The 23,427-nt window shown below is 38.8% G+C and overlaps 1 protein-coding gene and 1 long non-coding RNA gene across 2 annotated transcripts in view; one reads left to right on the top strand and one right to left on the bottom strand.

The window, feature by feature from the left end:
* Nucleotides 1-957: 957 nt before the first annotated feature.
* On the bottom strand, nucleotides 958-13,018 carry PSMA1 (proteasome 20S subunit alpha 1). The gene is made up of 10 exons (XM_025894434.2): nucleotides 12,903-13,018; nucleotides 11,205-11,249; nucleotides 10,737-10,838; nucleotides 10,513-10,616; nucleotides 8,595-8,683; nucleotides 7,511-7,581; nucleotides 7,296-7,425; nucleotides 6,037-6,116; nucleotides 2,618-2,728; nucleotides 958-1,350 (listed from the first exon to the last, which is right to left on the bottom strand). Exons 1-10 carry the CDS (start codon nucleotides 12,903-12,905, stop codon nucleotides 1,294-1,296), a joined length of 792 nt encoding a protein of 263 aa, XP_025750219.1. The 5' UTR covers nucleotides 12,906-13,018; the 3' UTR covers nucleotides 958-1,293.
* Nucleotides 13,019-13,104: 86 nt separating this feature from the next.
* LOC112840865 (uncharacterized) overlaps nucleotides 13,105-23,427 on the top strand; it is a 54,807-nt gene continuing 44,484 nt past the window's right edge. The window contains exons 1-2 of the long non-coding RNA XR_003212603.2: nucleotides 13,105-13,316; nucleotides 15,484-15,530. This is a non-coding gene — a long non-coding RNA (uncharacterized lncRNA). The remainder of the gene's footprint in view (nucleotides 13,317-15,483; nucleotides 15,531-23,427) is intronic.

Genomic DNA, 23,427 nt, shown 5'->3' with positions numbered 1-23,427 from the left:
ATAAAATCTTTATTTTTATTATTATTTTTTAAAGATTTTATTTATTTAACAGAGAGAGAGCACAAGCAGGGGGAGCGTCAGGCAGAGAGGGGGAGGGAGAAGCAGGCTCCCGGCTGAGCAGGGAGCACCATGTGGGGCTTGATCCCAGGATGCTGGGACCAGGACCTGAGCCAAAGGCAGACGCTTAACCAACTGAGCCACCCAGGCACCCCAAAAATAAAATCTTAAAAAAAAATAAATTTTTGGACAATTTGGGAAAAAAACTAACATTTTATGAATTTTAGAGTGTACAAGGTATTTTCACATAAATTCTCCCATTTAACCTTCACAATAATTCTCCAAATGGCAACTAATTAGTAGAATTAGATCTAAAATCCAAGTTCCCTATCTACAAATGAACTGCTCCTCTCTAGAAAGATGGGAATCTCAGGAAATAAAAAAACTCCTCAAGGTTTCTTAGCAGCAAAATTTTTGGAGTGTTTTATAAATCAGATTTCCTCGAATTTCATTTTGCATGGTCTAAGATAAAAATTGTTCTGCAGTATCTGCATACACAGCTCACAAAAATAATGGAAGGCAGTCTAAAGATTACACCAGAGTGGGGCTGGGCATGATAAGAGGAAATGATGGTTTGGGATTAAAATTTCCCTTTTGTTATTTTTGCAAAAGTTCCCTACACTGAGACCAGAGCTATCACTACTGCCATCTGCTGGTTGTGAAGAAAAACCATTTAAAAACCTTGCTACTATGGTGGCTGGGAAGTGGTGGTTTCTTACATTTTAATAAGGAACTCCAGGGTTGAACCCAGCAATTTGTATTCTGAACCAAATCTCCATGGATTCTCATGTAGCCAGTCCATACATAGGGAATTGGTATAAGGCTGTGACAGATAAGAGGTACTACTACCCCCCTCACTAAACATAAGGCAAATTAATTTGTCAAACATGGCAGATGACCAGTTGTAATCTCATTACTATTTATAGTTGAAGCTACTTAAAAAACAAACAAAAACCCAATACATAGGCAGGTGAAACAATTTTATTTCACAGTTGTCTTTAAACCCACAAAGACACTATGTTCTTCATATAAAAACATCAGTACAGATACCTATACTTTCCAGAAAATGATTATATAGACCCTTTCTTAAAGAAAAATGCACACCATTATATGGTTTCAGACAAGTTGCTAGGGAAAAACACATCTGGACTGATTCCTACACATAGATTATTGTCATCAGTACATGTTCCTGCATTCTTACAGATTTGATAATAAACATACAGACTGGCTTGTAACTTAATGTTCCATTGGTTCATCAGCCTTTTCTGCAGGTTCATCAGCAGGTTGAGCAGGCTGTAAGAGGAAGAAAAAAGAAAACAGGTTAAAAAAAAAAACACTTGACCAATATATACTTCTAATCACAATTATTATAAAAGAATTTACAAGAAAAAGGGGTTAGGAGACATTTTGGATACTCAATTTTAGTTCATTGTCCTGTTAAAATTTCTGAACAAAGGTTTTTTGTTTTGTTTTTTTTTAAACATACATAATTTTATAGGTCTGAAAACCTAAGCATCACTGAACAATTCCGGCATTTTATCATACTTTGTCTTGTTCAGGAATAAAGGATCATCACTAGCCTTAGAATATAATCAGTACATTTTTGACATTATCATCCTCTTTAGCACTAATAAACACAGAGAGAACATGATCAAAGAAATCAGCTTTGTGGAACTCACGGCAACAGTGCTGGTTCTTATCAACAACAGTTTAAATAATGCAAATCCTACTCCTCCAAATAGTACCAACAATATCCTCTCCAAGTTGAAAAAAAAACTCACACTATAGAAAATATTTCTCTCCAGGACACTTTATTTTCAATTACACAGCTATCAAATAAGTATCTATAAATAGCAACTGTGTATTCTAAATACACAAAAAAACAGACCAGTATTTAATCTGAGATTTCCCAATACTTCCTGATCCTTTTCTCAATATTTGTGAAGGGCCAATTTAGTTAACAAAGGGTCCCCAGTGAACTTTCTTTCAGTCCCCTTTCCTACAGACTCTTGGCTGGCCTTATGATTTCCTTTCACCAACAGAATGAGCAAAACTGATGCTGTGCCACTCCTGAGCCTTGGCCTTTAAGAATGTCTAGCAACTTCCACTTTTGAGCTTTTGAACTTTTGCAAGCTCTGAGCTGCTACCCTGATAAGGAGACCCTGGTGAAGAAAGGCTCTGAGATTACATGGACAGTAGTCCAGCCATCTTAGCAGAGGTCCCAGCCTTCTAGCTGTCCCTCTAGGATATACCTAGAGAATATGAATAAAGAAGACTGTGAATAAAGCCATCTTGGATGTTCCAGTTCCACTGCTTCAACAGGCTACAAGAGATCCTAAATGAGACCAGCAAAAGAATGACTTAATAGTGAAAAATAGCAACAGATAACCAAATCATCAACTCTTGTTGTTTATGGAGATCACTGCCCCCTCAGTATTTTACATTATTCAGTTCTAAGTTTTCCTACTGCCATTTGAACTGCGAGCCTACTAAACAACTGTGGTAGGAACAGTAGTTTATGACAGAACTAAAGCCTCTGGTGTTATGATTAGTTATATACCTGTGCCTTTCTCTGTGGTCTTTCTTCAAGACCTTCCAGGAATGGAGATACATCATCATCATCATAAATCGTAAACTCCAAGTCTTTACCAACAATTCCAATGGAAACATTCTGGGGGGGAGGGAATTCAAAATCAAGAGAATTTATGTTAGAAAAATGCTTTTGATTAAATGTTGGGTGAAAAAAGCAGAATAAAAGTTTATATAGCACTTAATAAGACTAAAAAATACTTAAATATAGAGAAAAAAGGAAGAAGAAAACTAGCACATCCTCATAACTTGCAGATTTAATATTCACTTTTGCTAATCATGAGTAACACCAAAGATCTATGCCACCTAGAAATTTGTAACTTGGAATGTGTTGCAGACCAATGTTACCGGAGCAAGCAACTTAACTGGGAAGTAAGCCTAACTCCAAAGAAATAGTCAGGTTTGTTTCTTGTGTAAGTTAAGACATGATGGTTCTTAACAAGGAAAGAGAATAAGTTTTAGGTTCTAAAATGTTAATTTGGCAGGGTCTTGGAACTATTTTCTACATGTTAAAATTGAAGAGCAATTCTTAAAATGCTCAGTGAATGCTAACCAGTGTAAAAAAGGCTCCTGTAAAATTAAAATTTTAGTGAAAGTTTGAGGCATAAGAATATACAGGCCCTCTCTCAATGATTTCACTAAATCATTCTCCATGATTCAGTAAAAATATGAAATCAGAAAGCCAAATAGCTGAGCAAACTCTTCCAAATTGTAAATGTCAACAGGTAACTGTAAATCCAAAATATAAAAGACAATCATCTTGGAGGGATGGCATTATGGGTACTTTATTTTTGGGGGGTGGGGAGGGACAAAGGAGAGAGAGAATCTTAAGCAGGTTCCACATTCAGCATGGAGCCTGATGCGGGCTCGATCTCATCGTGACCTGGGCCAAAATCAAGAGTCAGATGCTTGACTGATGGAGCCACCCAGGCGCCCCTATGGGTACTTTAAACAAATAAAAATAATGTACATTCCTGATTTTGTTGGGGAAAAAAAATTATTTTTAGGATAGGAAAAATTATTTTTAAAAAGATTACACAGGCTATAAATTCTTCACATACATATTAAATAATAATTATCCAATCCTATAATAAAATGGATTTACAAAATGCTGACTGATCTCACTTTAGTTAATGATCATTAACCACAAGGAGGCCCACAGTGGTTCCTGCATCGTACTATACAGGTCCCTAGATCATCCAATCTCTTCTTCTCCTGGACATCTTTCTAGCATTTTCCATTCTTCTTGCTCCTTATCTCACTGAGAAAACAGAAGCAATTAGAAGAGAATGTTCACAAGCTCCCATAGTAACTACTGTTTCCTGTATCTATGTCCCTAGATTCTCTCCCTTCCTGTTAGTGTGAATGAATGATCCAATTTCCTCTCTAAGGTCTACCTTTCCACCTGTGTACTGTTTAAGGACATTGGTCCAGCAGTTTTTCTCATATTTATCCTATATAAATGTTTTCCTTTACACTGGATTATTCTTAAAACCATGTAACAGACGTGCTGTAATTTCTCCCATCTTAAAAAATTAAAACAACAAAAAACCCTCACTACATTTTCTTCTAGCCAGCACCCCATTTCTCTGAACCTGCAAGAGAAAATCTCCATAAAGCTGCCTCCAATTCCTCTTCTCCCATTCTCTCCTGATTCCATTCCTTTCAGGCTTTGGGCTCACCATTCCAATTAAATTGTCTAGTCAAGTCCCCATCATTGCTAATCTAATGGTTAATTCTCATTCCACATCTTCCTTGATCTATTAGCAATTACTCATTCCCTCCTCCTTGAAATAGTTTCTTCATTTGTTTTCAAGAATGTCTCACTTTCCAAGTTTTCCTCCTACCTCCCTGGTCATCTTTCTAAGTCCCTTTTTGCTGATACTCACCTTCCAATCTCTAAAGGTTAGAGTGCCCCTTGCCCAGGCCTCAAGCTTCTTGTGAAACTATTCGATTCCTTTAGTGGTTTCATCCAGTCCAATCTCTAAATGCCATTTCTACATAAAGACTCCAAAATTTTTAAGTCTAGCTAGACCATTCTCCACCAAACTCCAGGGCATACACATCTGATAGCTGTTTACATTTTTTTTTTTTTAAGTAAGCTTTACGCCCAATATGGGGCTTGAACTCATGATCCCGAGGTCAAGAGCTGCATGCTCTACTGACTGAGCCAGCCAATATCTGCTTATTCTATATCACCAATGGACAGTAGGCATTTCAAGTTTTAGAAGTCCTAAGCTAACTGCCTGATCTTTCTCCACAACTCCTACCCCAAGACTTGTTCCTTCTACTGTCTTACCCAGCTCAGTAAACCATAAATCTCTCCTTCCTCTAATCAAGCCCCAAATCTTGAAAACAACTTTTTTACACCCTCACAACCAATTCACTAGCAAATATTTTTAGCTCTAATTTTAAAACATACCCAAAACTGAACCACTTATCCCCATCTCCAACTCCAAGCTCCTTTACTTCACCACAATTTCTCATCTGTGTTACCGTAAGTTTTAAAACTATTATCACCCATGTTGCCCACTACAATCTATTTTCAGAATGGCGACCAGAATAACTCTTTTCAAACCTAAATCAAATCAAGTATTCTTCTGTTCAAAATCTAACAATCCACTCAGTAAATCCAAAGTACCTGCAATGGTTTATACATGATCTGGTCTCCATTATCTGACTTTATTCTTCTCTTCCTCTTAATCATTGCCTCCAACACTCCTGGCCTTCTTGCCTCAATTAATATTCTGGACTCAAGGCCCTTAACTTATAGTCCTGGAATGATCTTCCTCCAGACATCTGAATCGCTCACTCACTCACCTCCTTTAGATACATCCCTCAAATTTCACTTTCTTAGAGAAGCCATCCTTGACCACCCTATTTTAAATTTCCCTCACCACACCTCCTTCCTATACCCAGATGGTCCTTCTTTCTCCTCTTAACCTATTTTTTCTGTAGTATTTATCATTTTCTAATATTATATAATTCACTTATGGGTATATTGTCTATCTTCCCGACTTGGATGTATGTTCCATGAAGGCCAAGATGTTTGCCGTTTTTATTATATTTTCAATGTCCAGTGCCTACACATGGTAGGTGCTCAATATATATATTTGTTAACTGAGTTAATAATACGAAGATATTCCTACCTGCTGAAGAAACTGAAGGACATTTCACCTAAGACTTATTGGTTTTATTGCTTTATTCCAAAAATAAATGTTTGAAAATTATTTCAAAATCAGATCATTCAGTGAATAGCTTAAAGAGAAAGAATGAACCAAGGCAACCATCTCCCAAATTAAAAAACTGTTAAGTATATACTCCTCTGTTTATGAAATAAATGATTGACCTGTAATGTTAAAATCTCAAATTGAAAAATATGATATCTACCTTTGTAGTTAGGTCCTGTTCTGCAGGAAGTGTCTCTCGTAAGGCACGCAGACCATGTTTAACCAGTTCATTCAAATTGCCTATATAATAAATTAACAATTATTTCTTAATTTCATCTTCATGCTAGGTGGCTTTTATTTGTCAGGTCTGTAGTCTGAAATTATGGTTTCAGTCACATACTAAATATATCACAATAAAAACAGCCAAAATTTTAATGTTTAGCCATATAATCTAATAATAATAAATAACATCACTATTATTTTATTTAATAAGAACATAATTTTTATTACTAAATTTGACCTTTTTATGCTAAATTAAATGAGAATCCTGATTCACAAATGACACAGCACAAAGTTTTATAGGATGTGTTCTATGGAAGGTATTTGCTCTTTATAAACAAAGTCTCCAACTCTTTTTATGTGGCCAGTATTAACCTGATAACAAAACTAGACAAATATATCACAAGAAAATAAAACTACAGATCAATAACCCTTATAAATGCAGACACAAAAAATCTCAACAAAATATCAGCAAAATGAATCCAGCAACATTTATGTTTACATAAACATATGTATGTATGTATATACATATATAGTCTATATTATAAATCATGAGCAAGAGTGATTTATCCTAGGAATGCAAAACTGGTTTAACATTCAAAAGTCAAATAATGCAATACACCACAACAGAATGAAGGGGAAACAACCACACGGTCACCTCAAGAGATGTCCAAAATGCATGTGTTAAAGTCTAAGACCCTTGCATAAGCAAAGCCCCTGAAAACCTATCCTATGATCACATCTTATATCAATATTTTACCTTTCTTTCCCATAGGTACATTAATTTTTTACTTGTTTATGGACTACTTAATGTAGAAATGTCTGTGTGGCTAAAAATAAGATGAGAATCAAGAAAACTAAAAGTTGGTAACAGAACTTATAACTGGTAACCAGTACAGTGGTTCTCAATTCTGGCTGGGGCACAATTCAGACCAAATGAACCAAGAGTTTTCAAAGTTGAGGACATTTGTATTTTTGTATTTGTATTTTGACAAAGTTCTACTAGTGATCGAAACTACTGTGATGGCTAGATGGGGTAATAACCATATGTATAACAGAAATAATGAACACTCCATGGGCTTATTTAAAAACAAAATAAAACGAAAAACTCTTTCTGTAAAGCTGATAGTTTTCTTCATTTAGGATACTATTTATTCACTATATAAAGACTGGAGGGGACCAAAAAAAAATCATACTTACACTCCATAAACCCAGACATATGTCTCTCCAAGTAAGTACGAGCTGATTGAGAACGGGCTCCAATGGACATGGCTCTGCAGTCAAAATAGTTGGCAGATGGACAGGTTTGGAAAATGTGAGGGCCCATATCCTACAAATAGAATATATGTACACACTATATAATTTCTAGTTAGTTTTTAAAAAATCATTAAAATATAATAATTCCATGAACTTACATCATAACCAGCAATAAGCAGTCCAACACCATATGGTCTCCGGCCATATCGTTGTGTTGGTATCTGGGTCTCTTAAACTAGTTAAAGAAACTGTTCTAACAAGGAATAAAGTACTACCTTTATTTTCACATTAAGCACTATTGACAAAGAGCTCTGTTTTTTTTTTTTTTAGTCACTGCATAATCCACCACAGCAAGAAGAAAATAAAAGAGAAATATTTCTTTGGCCTAGTATTAAAAAATGTTAGGACTATCCACCAAACTCAAGAATAAGTGCTAGCGGGCGCCTGGGTGGCTCAGTCAGTTAAGCGACTGCCTTCGGCTCAGGTCATGATCCTGGGGTCCCTGGATCGAGTCCCGCATCGGGCTCCCTGCTTGGCAGGGAGTCTGTTTCTCCCTCTGACCCTCCCCCTTCTCATGTGCTCTCTCTCTCTCTCAAATAAATAAATAAAATCTTTAAAAAAAAAAAAGAGTAAGTGCTGGCAAAATGATCTCTTCTCACGTAGAGAACCTCATCTGTTCTGGCTATAATGGGCCAATAATTTTGAAGGACATCTAGAACTACCAATAAAAAACTTTAAATCTTCTCTAAAAATGAGACTTGAATGGTTTTCCTCAAACTGGGCTTATCTGGGTCCAGAAAAGGGCTGATGAAAGAGCAACCCAATTCCTTATTTAGAGATTTTATTTATCTATTTATTTATCTGAGAGAGAGAGAGAGAGAGAGAGAAACAGCATGAGAGGGGAGAGGGTCAGAGGGAGAAACAGGCTCCCCACTGAGCCAGGAGCCCGAAGCCAGACTCGATCCCAGGACTCCAGGATCATGACCTGAGCCGAAGGCAGTCGCCCAACCAACTGAGCCACCCAGGCACCCCCCAATTCCTTATTTAGAACACATTTTTCCATGGCAAAACATCCCACAATTCTCCTTCTAAATTTTAAACATTGTTATTGAAAAGTACTAACCTTAAAGTTTTCAAAATCTTACCTATGCTATGTATTATATGCCCAATAATTAACATAATGCTTAAGTATCAAAACTCTATCTAAAGTTCACATCCATAAATGCTACAAAAAAAGGATACTGCTTCCAATTAGAGATACAAGACGAGACACAGGAAGAGGTCTGTCAAATACAAATCTGGAATCCAAACACTCTTGGCGCATAAAATTACTAAAAAAGAAATAAGGAAAATTAATTATTTCACATCAGAGTTATTTCAATCTAAATAAAGTAATTTCATTTCTTTTTTGCTTTCTTCACATGGATTACATCCACACAAGGGAATGAGAAAGACATGCCACAAGGATGCATATTTATACCAAACTCTTGGGCCACCTGAGGTTTTTTAAAAAAAGATTAAAATATTCCTTAGCTCTACATAAACTTGGGTCTCTGAGCACTTTAGAGAACAGAGAAGGCTGAGCAAGAGAAAAAGAGCAAGCTCTCTTTTCTTACCCTTCCCACTGTCCCAAGATTGTCTTAATTCTAGGTCTTGAACCAGCTGAAATTTCCCCAATAGAGCGACTGCAAGAAATAGAACCTCTACTAGGACACTGCTACATGTTCTTGCCAACAGTGCTTCTACCCATAAGCAGCACTCTAGAGGAGATGCTGGACACTAGACTGTTGAGCCTCACTGTTAACCCTGGCAAGATTCAAGCAAATGTAACCCAGGGGAAAAGGGAATTCATGCCTAACTATTAAAGACAAGAGGATAAACAACAAGAAATGAATATGCACCTTTCCCTCCATGTTGCTCTGTCCAGTTTATGTGTATGTCACATCTGAGAATCAAATGTTGACTGTGGGAACCATGCTATTTGTTCAGTACTTTGAAGTCCATTTCCCAAGGCTATCTAAACTGCACTGCTCAACATGGCAGCTACTGGTTATACGTGACTATTCAGCACATCAAAGTGGCTAGTCTGAATTAAGAAGTACTGTAAGTGCAAAATACACATGAAATTTCAAAGACTCAGTACAAAAACCAATGTAAAATAGCTCATTAATCAGGTTTTTATATTGATTACATGTTGACAAGGCAATATTTTGGATAGATTGGGTTAAATAAAATGCTTGACCATGCAACATATTTTACATTTTCAAGAGCTTTCAGAAACCAATAATGCTCTCACTGTATCGCCAACCCAAGAGAGCAGGGAGATTGCTGGGTAACCTGAAAACTTCAAACAGTAGCACTACTATTTGCCCTTAATGCTTATATTCTTTCTTCCCTAATTAAATCACAGGCTTAAGAAATTAATTTTGGCTAACTACCTTTGATCTCCCAACATACATTCATATATTACCTGAAAGGCACTGTGTTAAATGCTCTACATGTTAGGCTCTTAAACAATAACCTTGAAAAATAAAATACTAAAAGAATTGATGGTTTAAGTAACCAGCCTCATCTCAAATACTAAGTGGTAAAGGTGAGAACAAAACTCAATCTGCATGACTTCAAACCCCAGCTCTTCATTTATAGAACACCTCTCAACTAGAAATAATCTCTATCTCCCCTGGACTCTCACAAAAATCTACCTGGTAGTATAGATATACTACTAGATTTTAAGTTCCTAAAAGACGAGATGCATATCTGACTCATCCTTGTGTACCATGTGGTATCCAGTATTGAGCTTCGCAAAAAATATATGTCTAATAAATACTGGCATATTAAAGAAAGTAAGGGTAGTTCCCCTGATCATTAGAAACCAGACAAAAGTGTCAAGCTCTTCTTAGACATAACATTGTCTCAAACAATATACCCTGAGTTAACAAGTATCACATTATTTGGTGACTTCTTTAAAGCTTTACTCTTAACATGGTTAATTCTAGTAGTTACTACTATAGGGATCAAGAAATGGAGTACTTAGTAACTGAGCCAAATCCACTAAGGTCTCCCAATTTGAACTTAGAAACTCTGCCAGACAACTTCCTAAAATATCTTAGCTGGATGAATCAAAAGGGATGTTTCTTTTGTTTTTCATGATCATACTCACCATAACAGTCTAGCATCAGCAGTAAGTCCCGCAATTGAGATACCAATATGGTTGTCAACATGGAGAATTTTTTTCTGATGAGCTGCAAGCTCTGACTGTGCTCTCTAAACAGAGACATTATAAAACATAAAAACACATTTATAATTTTATTATTTGTACAGTGAAACTTACATTTGTTAGTACCATTTTCTACAAGAGGAAGATTTATTTACTGCCTCACTCACCTTCAATGCAACCAACACTGCATGGGTTTTTGATTTCAGACCAACTGTGGCTGAACCTTGCTTGACAGCTTCCATTGCATACTCAATTTGATGAATCCTGCCCTAAAGAGAAAACAACACATCTTAGAGTCATCTTACAAGACCATTTTATATATTTAAAATTGATCTAGTATTCCCAAATCTCAGGTGAATATAGTTAAATCTCAAATGACTTTTCTTTTAAATTCAAAAACTTACTTTTATGATAAATTTAGGTTCCAGGAATGTCTAAAATGATTATATTCCATTTTCTCACAGCCTATAATTTCATGAGTTCCTTTCTTTCTTTCTTAAGTAGGCTCCACACCCAAAGTGGGGCTCAAACTCAGCACCCCAAGATCAAGAGTTGCATGCTTTAACAGTGAGCTAGCTAGGTGACCCTCTAAAGCCACTGCACATTTTATTTATATAAAAATAAAACATTTTTACCTGAGGGCTCCAAACAGTGACATCATTGTCATACTGATTGCGAAACTGAAAGCAAAAGAAAAAACACCTATTGATTTAAGAACATTAGAAATTCCAATTTTTAATAAGCTCTATCATTAAAAAATGTTCTCCTATCTGTTTAGATTCAACATTAACACATGCTGTTAATACAACCTCATTGGAGGATTACTCAGTTGCAAACATGAGCTAGAAAGAAGGAGCAGATCTAGATGGGACCTAACTTCGCAAATTTCAATTCTATGGTAGCACTCCCTTTGGGTTCAATTATTAAAGTTCATAGGGTCAACTTCCCTTCCCTGCTTATGCTCTTCCCTCTTTTTCTTTAAACTAGCTCATATGTCTACCTCTTTAAGTCTTCTCCATTTTTTCTCCCCAAATTCCAACATATACTCCCATCAGTTCTTTATCCACACGTCCCCTTCTACTTTATGATTAGGGATATGGCAAATTTATGTTTGAACCCTTACTGCACTTAAAACAGTGCCTTGAACGTATAAACATTCATACTGAATGAATAAACACAAGAATATTCTCAGGAAGGCGCCTGGGTGGCTCAGTTGGTTGAGCGACTGCCTTCGGCTCAGGTCATGATCCTGGAGTCCCGGGAGGGAGTCCCACATCCGGCTCCCTGCTGATCAGGGAGTCTGCTTCTCCCTCTGACCCTCTTCCCTCTCGTGCTCTCTATCTCTCATTCTCTCTCTCAAATAAATAAAATCTTAAAAAAAAAAAAAGAATATTCTCAGGAAGTTAGACATTGACACAAATAGCTACAGAATCAGAACCATTACTGCTTTAATAAGGATTTTAAAACAAGTCTACTAGACGAATCTTGAGAGAATAATCGGGGGACGGAGGGGAGAGTGAGAAAGTTGAGTGCTGGAATAGCAGATAGGAGGCTGGAAGCCCTGAGCCTAGGTGGTAACCGTGATATCACCACTTCTCTCAGCCTCCGTTTATTCATCCGTAAAAATAGGTGAGTGGAAAGTGATTGAAAAGAACCCTTTTCTTTTTTTTTTAAGATTTTATTTATTTATTTGAGAGAGAGAGAGAGAGAGCACAAAAGCCGGGAGGACGGGAAGGGAGCGAGAGGGAGAGAAGCAGACTCCCTGAGGGTCAGGGAACCCGACAGGAGGCTTGATCATGACCAGCGCCAAAGGCAGACGCTTAACTGACTGAGCCATCCAGGCGCCGAGAAAAGAACCCTTTCTGATCAAGCTCTTTGGGAGAGAGAAATCAGGCGGACCCACAAGTAAAATGGATGCTGTTCTGGAACCCAAACCCGGGGATCAAGTCTGCACTAGCATTACAGTGAAGCGGAGAAGTCAAGTCCCTATTTCCTCCTCCCTCCCACAAAGAGCACGAGGGGCCACTCTGGGTCGCTCGGAACTACAACACTGAAGGAACTGGAGGGGCGAACTCAGATAGCTGACCGAGGAAGTAGCGTCCCATGCCCGCCAGAAAGCGAAACGAACCCCGGAGAATGGTCGCACAGACTACCCACCGCCCCTCTCCCGGCCAGGCCGGAGATGCTGAATCACTGCCGGACCCCTCCCGTTGGCGGAGGTTCCCATACCCCGTGGCCCCGGGCCACTCTCAGGATGACAGGAGGGGCGGCTCGCCATCCCCCAGCCGGCGGACCTCACCCCCAACCCTGCCCGCGCTCAGAATCCAACGCACCATGGTTCCGGCGCGGGTCTGCCTGCGGCCTCCTGCAAAAATACGGGCTCAAGAGAGTTGCCGAAACTACCACTCGGCGATCTACAGAGAAGCCTTCGGGATTTTGACGGAGGCGGCGCAGGGCAGGGCAGTCTATCCCAGAGATATCGATAGACACACCACGCTTCCCCGCCCTCAAAGCTCGCAGCCCCCCCAAAGTGGGCGGGGCCTAGGAAGAAGGAGGAGTTGAGATTGGCGGGAAATTTTGGGCTGGGAGTGCCCGCGGCAGCTGAGAGCTACGGGGCTGCCTCTACAAAATCGCCCTTCTTGGATCCTCAGTGGTTATTACCTGTGTGTTGCAGACTCCTGCCAGTTCCTCACCCGCCCGGCCGATACACCTGAAATCGATCGAGACGACGACGCCTGCGACTCCAGGTGATCCAGTGTGCCGCTGGACATCTCTCGTTCAGGGTCCACAGAGATTTAGGATGTTGTGTGACTGGGAGAAGGACGAGGCTGTAAGAAAGGCCACAAAATAATGGTCTGTTTGTATGTGTCAGCCACACTCTTCGTCAAGTATGTTGTCTGTGTACATGCGTTTCTTTCTCCTTTGGAATCCTTTTCTCTATTTCCTGGAGAAAACATTTCTCAGGGATCTGTTGCCATTGATCACTCTTTATCATTATTGGTTTCCTCTACAAGACTTTGAACACCATGAGGGCAGAAATGTCTTTCTGTGGTCTCAAAACCAAGCATGATGCTTGGTTTTTATGTGTCTTTTTTAATGTAATTTTTTAATCTGGTAGATTAGACCCTGAAAAAAAACTGGGGATTTACTTCTGAAACACATTATTTTCTCTGCTGAGAACTTTTGGTAAATCCCCAGATGAAAGACTTTAGTACAGTAACATCTACTTTGCGCCAATGGTGACTTACCTTCTTTATAAAGCAGAAAAGGTAAGTACCTAGGCTCAGGTAAGGTACGAATTGAAAGGATCCTTTATGATCTAAACTTTGCAGATGAGGTAACAGACTCAGATCACTTAAGTGATTTGCTCAAGTTCAGAGCAATTTAGTATCACACTCTTTAAATCTTTCACTTTTATATTTTGGTCTTTTTCCCCTGTTAAACATTTTTAGGTTAAATACGACTTTCTAGTATCCTGCATTATGAACATATGGTGTTTTATTTACACAAGTCCCCATTGTTTAATATTTAGGTTCCCCCCTACTCACCCACTCATTTATGAGCTGCTTGATAGATATTTTTATACTCCCCCCCTTTTTTTTAAGATTTTATTTATTTGTCAGAAAGCACAAGCAGGGGGAGTGGCAGGCAGGGGGAGAAGCAGGCTATACTCCTTTCTTTAGAATAAATTCCTAAAAATGGAATGTAGGGTCAAATGAAATGGATTTTTCTAAAACTTTTAACAGAAAGAGCTAAGTTGCCCTCCAGAAATGTTTTACCAGTTTACACTCTGCACAATATTATATGAAACCTCCCTGGTGGTCTAATGGTTTGGATTTGGTGCTCTTCACAGTAGTATATGAGGGTCTCCTCCTCCTTAAATTCACCAATGCTGGTTGTTGTCATTTTAAAAAAATCACTGTTAATTTAGTGGATTAAATTAACTGGTTTAAATTAACAGATTGTTCTCTTTTGTTTCTCTAGCACTCAGCATAATGCCTAGCACATACTAAATGCTTAATAAATATTGTTTAATGAATGTTGAGTGATTAAGTAACTACTCATTTAAAATTTTTCATATAGTACATAAACATTTTGACCTATTCTTTTCTACACATGTATATATTCACTTGCTTCAAAAATATGTATAATGGGGGCACCTGGGTGGCTTAGTCTGTTAAGTGTCCGACTCTTGATCTCAGCTCAGGTCTTGATCTCAGGGTTGTGAGTTCAAGCACCACGTTGGGCTCCACACTGGGCATGGAGCCTACTTAAAAAATAATATATATATATATATATATATATGTATAATAAATATATAATTGTTTTTACAAATAAGATCATACTAAACTGTTTTATACTACACTTAAAAAGTTATGGTGGGGGTGCCTGGGTGGTTCAGTCGGTTAAGCATCTGACTCTTGGTTTCAGCTTAGGTCATGATCTCAGGGTCATGAGATGGAGCCCCATATCGGCTTCACACTCAGTGGGGAGTCGCTTCAGATTCTCTCCCTCTTTCCCTCCCCCTCTGCCCCTTTCCCTGCTTGTGCCTGTGTGAGCGAGTGAGCTCTCAAATAAATAAACAAATAAATAAAGTCTTTTCAAAAAAGTTATGGCCATGTTTTCATGTTCGTTAAGTAATGATATATATTATTTTCAATAGTTGCATATATTCCATTGTGTATAAATACGATAATTAACTATGGGTGAGCCATTAGATTATTTCCAAGCCTTTGCTATTATAAAAATACTATAATGGATATTCTTATACATACACACATTTCCTGATTACCTCCTTATGATGAAGTCATAGTAACAGAATAACCAGGTCAAAGGGAACCTGCATTTATAATTAGAATAAATATGGCTAAATTGCAAAAAAGTAAAAAGTTAATATCAATTTATATTCTACAGTGTCTGAGAGTTCCACTTTCTTTATGACTTCACCAGCACTGGATAGGGTGAGTACATTTTACCTTTATTAAGCTGATAGGCAGAAAAAGAAAAAAAAAATTTTAATTTTATTTGTATTTTTTGATTACTAGCAAAAAAAATCTTTTCATGTATTTCTTGGCAATTTATGTTGCTCTAGTGAATTGTCACTTAATTCCTTTTCTCAATTTATTATTATTAGTCATTTTCTCATTGATTTGTAGGAGTTCCCTTCCATTAACTTGTTACTGTGTTAACTTTTGTAGAAAGAACCTGTTTAGTGCAAAGAAAAGAAACCCAATGAAGCTAACTCAATTAAAAGTTGGGGGGTACAGCATGGGGATACTGTAAATATGTAACAGGGAATCACATAAATACTCAAGGATAGGAATTTTTTATTTACTGAGGTATTTCTAGTGCTTAGGACAAAGCCTGGCATAATAATAGGCACTCACTAAACATTTGTTGAATGAAAGAGTGGTGAATCTCTTACTCCCAAACTTGCCCTTTTGGGTATTATCTCCTAAGCAAATATCTGGGGCTTTGTGATATATTATTCATTCACAGCGATTGGCTCTTATCAAAGCTCCACTTATGAGCCATCAGAAGGGGCATTTGGTTGTCCTTTTTGTCAAAACTGAAGGTCCTAAGTACTTAATAAAGTTTTTATATGACTTTCAGCTCTTCTCTGCATGTTTTGGGGATTTGGCTTGGGATACATCTTGGTCCTTAACCAAGAGCTGAAAAATTGGTCAGTAAAGATATTTTGTAAGAAGACTGGGTCAGCAAATGTAGCACTACTTCTTTCATGGGTTGATGTATGTCAGGCTTCTTAATTTTATTTTTTATTTGTTTTATTTTTTTTAAGATTTTATTTATTTGACAGAGAGAGAGAGCACAAGCAGGGGGAGCAGCAGAGGGAGAGGGAGAAGCAGGCTCCCCGCTGAGCAGGGAGCCTGATGCGGGGCTCGATCCCAGGACCCTGGGATCATGACCTGAACCGAAGGCAGATGCTTAACCAACTGAGCCGCCCAGGCCGCCCCTATTTTTTATAAAAATATTTTATTTATTATTTATTTGAGAGAGAGAATGGGCGAGAGAGAGAGCACAAGCAGGGTGGGGGAGAGGCAGAGGGAGAAGGTGACTCCCAGCTGAGCAGGGAGCCTGATACAGGGCTCCATCTCAGAACCCCGAGATCATGACCTGAGCCGAAGGCAGGCGCTTAACCGACTGAGCCACCCAAGCACCCCTATGCCAGGCTTTTTTAGAATCAAATAAAAAGTAAATGCTAAATAAAAGACAAGTTGAAATTTTTCCCCATGGACATATAAGTCTCAATATGTTACTCTGGTTAGCAACTGTAATTGGTACATTGTACAAATGAGATATAGGCTCCAATTTGCAAATAACTTACTATTTTCTCCCATATATTACAACACACCCAGTGGATGGGGTGCCTGGGTGGCTCAGGCAGTTGAGCATCAGCCTCTTGATTTTGGCTTGGGTCATGGTCTCAGAGTCATGAGATTGAGCCCAGAGTGGGGCTCTATGCTGAGTGTGGAGCCTGCTGAAGATTCTCTCTCCCCTTCAGCCCCTCCCACACTCCCCCAGCGCCCGTGTGCCCTCACACTCTCTCTTCCTTAAAAAAAACAAAAACAAAAACCACACCCAGTGAAGTTAATTCCTCCCTGCTCCTGGAATGAAACAGGGCACAAATATCACCAGTATTAGCTAGTCAATTCAACAGCCTCAGAGCGGCAATTAATATGTTCAGTATAATAATAAAATCTTTAGGAATAAAGCCTCTTCCCTCCAGCTTGAGCCTGCCATGACAAAAGGGGAATGGTTGACTTCTTTTTTTAATACCCCTTTCCATTACCAACACCAAGTAGGTTACCTTCCCAAGTTGGAACAGAGGGAAGGGCAAGAGAGTTCTTAACATGGCTAATACAGTTCTGCAATTAAGGGTTGATGCTCTCTGAGCTTAACAGGTGTTTACACCTGACACTTGTTACTTTATGCATTCTTCAGAAACACCCCCTACCCTCACCTTACCCTGATGAGCAAATACTGGCAATTTCTTGCTTGCACTTGGGAAAATATATGTCATCCAGCAATCAGCTCAATGTCAGTTGCCAGCATCTGTGCTATATGCCTCAAGCTTCTTTCTTTGTAAGTCTCTACTCTTCCACTTGACTTTCTTCAGTAGCCCATATCTGATCCAGATATCCAGAATGGCTTTGCCTCACACCTCTGGGAGTATAGATTTTGATCGAACTCAAAACTTATCTTTGCAATTAGCCAGCCATCTTTGCTTGTCCGATTCCACTAGGATGTTGGCTCCATGAAAGCAAGGGATTTTCATGTATTTCATTCACTGCTATAGTCACTTGTGCTTAGAAAAGTACCTGTACTTAATAATTGCTCTGTGAGTATTGAATGAATGATTTCCTCAGATATGATCCTGACACTAATCCACTGTGACCCCACGGAACCCCCAACTCTAAGGGCTGTTAAGGGCCATATATCAAAGTTCCATTAAAGCCTCTCTCCCTAGGTATGAGGTGAGGAAAAAGCAATGTCAACACACTGCACACTGAAAACCCTCTCAAAATCTTCTAAACTTCAGCTTTTTTCTGACTTAGAAGTGGATAGACAAGTAAGAGTTGCAAAAACAGCCCCCCCCCCATTTTTTTTTCAATTTCCACTTTCGGTGGCCTTCCACTTTACTGTGGAATGTGGGAATAATATACTTTCTTAGAGGCACAGACAGAAGTGAAATACAAAGAGTCTCATTTTAACATCCTGCTACACACATATAACAATTGCACCTGTTTGTTTACATATTGTCTCCATGTATTAAATCATAAGCTCCTGAAGACACGGCCTATGTTGTATATATACACATATATATGGTTTCATACAAACGGGGTGCTCGATATACTTTAAAAAGTTAGGAGTGGGGCGCCTGGGTGGCTCAGATGGTTAAGAGTCTGCCTTCCACTCAGGTCATGATCCTGGAGTCCCCGGATCGAGTCCCGCATCGGGCTCCCTGCTCAGCGGGAAGCCTGCTTCTCCCTCTCCCTCTGCCTCTCCCCCCGCTCATGCTCTTTCTCTCTCTATCTCTGTGTCTCGAATGAGTAAATAAAATCTTAAAAAAAAAAAGGAATGAATAAAAGTGCTTTAGCAGTAGTAATAATAATTCCAAACATATTGTACAGTACCAAAGATTTTTTTAAAAGATTTTATTTATTTATTTGAGAGAGAAAATGAGATAGAGAGAGCATGAGAGGGGGAAGGTCAGAGGGAGAAGCAGACTCCCTGCTCAGCAGGGAGCCCGATGTGGGACTCGATCCTGGGACTCCAGGATCATGACCTGAGCTGAAGGCAGTCACTTAACCAACTGAGCCACCCAGGTGCCCCCAAAGATTAATTCTAAAACTGTCTTTTGAGTACTCTTCTAGCAGAAATCTTTAAATTTGGAAGTATTTTTTTCCTATTAAAAATTTTTTTAATTGAAGTATAATTAACATATTAGTTTCAGCTACAACATAGCGATCCAACAATTATGTATGTTACAAAATGCTCACGACAGTAAGTGTAGTCACCACCCGTCACCATACGAAGTTACTACATATTATTGACTATATACCCTATGCTGTACTCTTCATCCTTGTGACTTATTTATTTTATAACTGGAAGTTTGTGCCTCTTAATCCCTAAATTTGGAAATGTTTATAGCAAATTTGTAGGATTGCTTGCACCTTGATGTTTCTGTGCTAGGTAGTCTCCACTGCCCCTAGAGATCTCCTTCAGCAACATCCCTTTCCCGTCTGGCTTCTGGTTGAGCTCAGCTGATGGAGGGCACTAGCAGGAGATCAGAAGGCAGTGGGAGAAAGAGATCAGGGTATTTATTACCTTCCCTCCCTCCATACTGGCCCAAGTTGGCAGTGGTACTGTATCATCTCTTGCTGTTTCCCTGCCCACATTCTGATTACACTCTCTTCAGTTGTGCCTTTTGAGTGTGCCATCTGTTTTCCTGCTGGGACCCTGACTGATTCAATCATATTTTAAATTTTTACAGAGTACAGGAGGTATACAATACTTTTTTTTTTTAAGGTGAGAAAAGCCGTTTTCTATTCCTGAAGTTGAGCTTATATTATACCTCTAAGAATGTTAATATTGGTAGGTCTGAAACAGCTGAAAAATAGAACCTAAGATTATGATACATGCCCTTCCCTGTTTTTTATCTGCTCAGATATACAGGAAAAGAAGTCAGCTTACAGTTGGTTTTATAATTTTTTTCCAATAATAAAAGGAATACACGTTTAAACTTTTTCAAATGCAAACAGTATGAAAAAAAAATCCCTTATAATTTGCTAGGTAGAGAAAAATCACTGTTAAAATTTTAGTGATTTTTTCCCCCCTTACAATAATATATATCTAAAGAAAGGAAGAAAATTACACTGAGAATATATTTTCTAATATTTATAATATACAATACCTTGTATATGTATATGTGTATTGTAGGTGTGGTTTTCACTCCATAGAAATAAATATTGCATTTCTTTAGATCATCCTGAATCTAGTCCTAAGCTCCCACCCTCCCATGCTGGTAGGAAAGTCAGTCTCAGATACTGACATTTCCTCTCCACCTAAGATTGTATGAACTTTATAGGGCCTTAATAATTGTGGAAGTACCTGGAAATTATTACTCTTTAAAGGTTTTATTTTTCATTTATTTGAGAGAGCTAAAGAGAGTGCGTGAGTTGGGGGGAGGGGCAGAGGGAGAGGGAGAAGCAGACTCCCCGCTGAGCAGGGAGCTCCATCCCAGGACCCTGAGATCATGACCTGAGCCACCCAGGTGCCCTGTACCTGGAATTATTTAGTTGTCTGTCCACATTGATTTACTGCTGAGATTTCCTTTTATGTCATCTTCCCTTCTGGTCTGATGACTCCAGTATTCCTTTACCACCCTTGGATCTCAAGAATCTGGAATCAAATGAGTGAATCTGGCAACCCCAGCACCCAGGTACAGCCCTCCCCCTTTGAGGTTTTGCCACCATCCTGGGCTCTGTCACAGAGCAAGATGGAAGACTTAGCTGCTCCCTCAACCTTTTGGGTTTCAGACTTCTAAGTCTTGAGGAATCCCTCTTCTACCTCACTTTCAAAGGCATTCCTGTCTCCCCCCAGCCCTTCTCATTTCTAAAGACAGCTAGAGACTATGTTGTTTCTCTAACCAGCTTTTGCTTTTTGACTTACAGAAATATGAGGGTCTGGATACCTGATTGTATCGGGGCAAGGGGTAGGGGAATAGGAGAACATACAGAATTAAAATCTCAACAAAATAACCTGCCACAAAAATTTATATCAGATGATAAATGTTTATTTTCCCCCTGCTTTTTAATTTAAACATTGTACCATAAACATTTCATGTCACATTTCATGCTTTTAAATGTCTGTATAACAGTAGGATCCTCCATCATACGAACGTATCATCATTTATTTAACTGACATTTAACTGATAGCTCACTCTAAAGGCAGCCTTATCTGTATTTACTACTACCTTTTTATTTTTTCTAGTTATTCAGAAGTTAAAGTTCTCTTCTGGTAATAACTAAAGCTTGGATTAGAACAACTGGAACTAACAGACATAATTTAGAAGAGTAACAATTTTGAGTCTTATCTAAACTCTAAAATATAATTTCTCTCCCTCAGTATTACCAAAAGTGAGGCCTGTACAAAAGCCATTGGCATACTTGAGTTGTTTAGAAATATTTTTTCCAGAAATGAAGCAATTGTTACAGAATGTCATCTAGATAGTTGAGTAACAATGAATGTTACATGTCCATGGGAAAATTTCAACTTGGCTCTTATTAGAATTTATTTTTATTTAATTCTAAAAAATCCTGAACTAACAAACAATGGCCTTTAAGTTAGAGAAGTAGTACTGCTTTTCTGGTCTATCCTTTCTACCAAATACCCTTATTGATCAATTTTGCAACTATTGGTTAAGAATCAGGGTATACCCTGAGCAGAGTCCCCACATCATGCTTAAAGGAATTGAAAACCATTAATACCCTAAGAGACCAAATGTCTCTTCTGGTTGGTCCACAAGTTGGGCTTTGATATAAGGGCCTCTTTAAAGAGTCCAGCCAACCATCTTCATCTCAGAGTCATAAAAGGGAATGATGAAAAGGAAAATTTCTGGAATCAGATATTTTTCATTCATTCAATAAATGTTTGTTGATCTTACTCTATGCTAAACATTATCACTAAGATACTAAGAATACTTCAGGAAACAGACAAAAATTCCAGAGGAAGAATATAATGAGATGAAATCAGAGAGGAAATGGGATGGGGGTTACAGATAGTATAGGGCCTTCAGGCCACAGTAAAGACTTTGACTCTGAGAGAGATAGAAAGTTACTAGAGGGTTTTGAATACAGAAATGTTATGACTGACATTTTATTTTTTTTAAGTTTATTTATTTTTAAGTAATCTGTACACCTAATGTGGGGCTCAAACTCACGACCCCAAGATCAAGAGTCACAAGCTCTTCCAACTGAGCCAGCCAAGCGCCCCATGACTGACATTTAAAAGAGATTATCCTGACCCATGTGTTGAGAACAGATTATAGGGGGCCAAGCAGGCTAACAAGATCAAGGCTCTTACAGTAATCCAAGTGAGAGATAACAATGGCTTAGACCAGAGTTGTAATGCTGAGATGGTGGGACCTAGTTGGATTCTGCATATATTTTGAAGGCAGAGCCAACAGTACTTTGCTGATGGACTGGATGTGGCAGGTAAGAGAAAGAGAGGTTTCGAAATGACGAATGTCATTGGCCTGAGCAGAAGGAGAGATAGGAGGAGCAGGTTTGCGGGGGGGGGGGGGGGGGGGGGGCGGGGAAGATGATGATGCAATTTTGTATATTTCAGCTTTGGGATGTCTGTTGGACTTCCTACTGGAGTTAAGGCATAGTTTGTTGGCATGTGAGTTGGAGTTCAGTAGAGAGATGGAGGCTGCAGATGTAAAACTGGGAGTCACCAGGGCTCCTAGCTGGCTCACTCGGTAGAGCACGTGACTCTTGATCTTGGGGTTGTGAGTTCGAGCCCCACACTGGGTATAGAGATTACTTAAAAATAAAATCTTTAAGGGGCATCTGGGTGGCTCAGTCGGTTAAGTGTCTGCCTTTGGCTCATGATCCCGGTGTCCTGGGATCGAGCCCCGCATCGGGCTCCCTGCTTGGTGGGGAGTCTGCTTCTCCCTCTCCCTCTGCCCCCGGTTGTGTTCCCTCTCTCACTGTGTCTCTCTCTGTCAAATAAATAAAATCTTAAAAAAAAAATAGAGATAATATTGGCTAGTATCTTTTATGATTATTGTGATGACTAAGTGAATTTTTCATTTAAAGTGCTTAACCCAGTCTAGCACATGGTAAATACTCAATAAAATATTAGCTTCTAGGGCGCCTGGGTGGCTCAGTTGGTTAAGCGACTGCCTTCGGCTCAGGTCATGATCCTGGAGTCCCGGGATCGAGTCCCACATCGGGCTCCCTGCTCAGCAGGGAGTCTGCTTCTCCCTCTGACCCTCTTCCCTCTCGTGCTCTCTCTCTCTCATTCTCTCTCTCTCAAATAAATAAATAAAATCTTTAAAAAAATAAAAATCTTAAAAAAAAGTATTAGCTTCTATTATTATTTTAAAACCAGCATTTGTCTTCCAAAATGTTGTTGGTTGCCTTGGTGGTAATATACTCATAGAATCGATACAGTAGCAATACCTATTATTTAGCTAGATAAAAAGTGGCAAACTGAAGTGTCCAGTGAGTGACTGCCTCCCCCATATAGAGTACCTTAAATAAATAAATAAAATAATGGGGCACCTCGGTGGCTCAATCAGGTAAGTGTCTGCCTTCGGCTCAGGTCATG

Source organism: Callorhinus ursinus, unplaced genomic scaffold (genome assembly GCF_003265705.2).
Source record: "Callorhinus ursinus isolate GAN/ISIS: 27379988/994484 unplaced genomic scaffold, GSC_fseal_2.0 scaffold49, whole genome shotgun sequence".
NCBI lineage: Eukaryota > Metazoa > Chordata > Mammalia > Carnivora > Otariidae > Callorhinus > Callorhinus ursinus.
Note: the sequence above shows the minus strand (reverse complement) of the source record. Positions and strands in the feature narration are given on the sequence as shown.

Excerpts from the sequence above, each read along its gene's own strand:
- PSMA1 (XM_025894434.2), bottom strand. Across the intron at positions 2,729-6,036 it reads AACAGGACCTAACTACAAAG|AATGTTTCCATTGGAATTGT; the intron begins GTAGATATCATA and ends CCTCCCCCCCAG. Across the intron at positions 1,351-2,617 it reads GACCACAGAGAAAGGCACAG|CCTGCTCAACCTGCTGATGA; the intron begins GTATATAACTAA and ends TTCCTCTTACAG.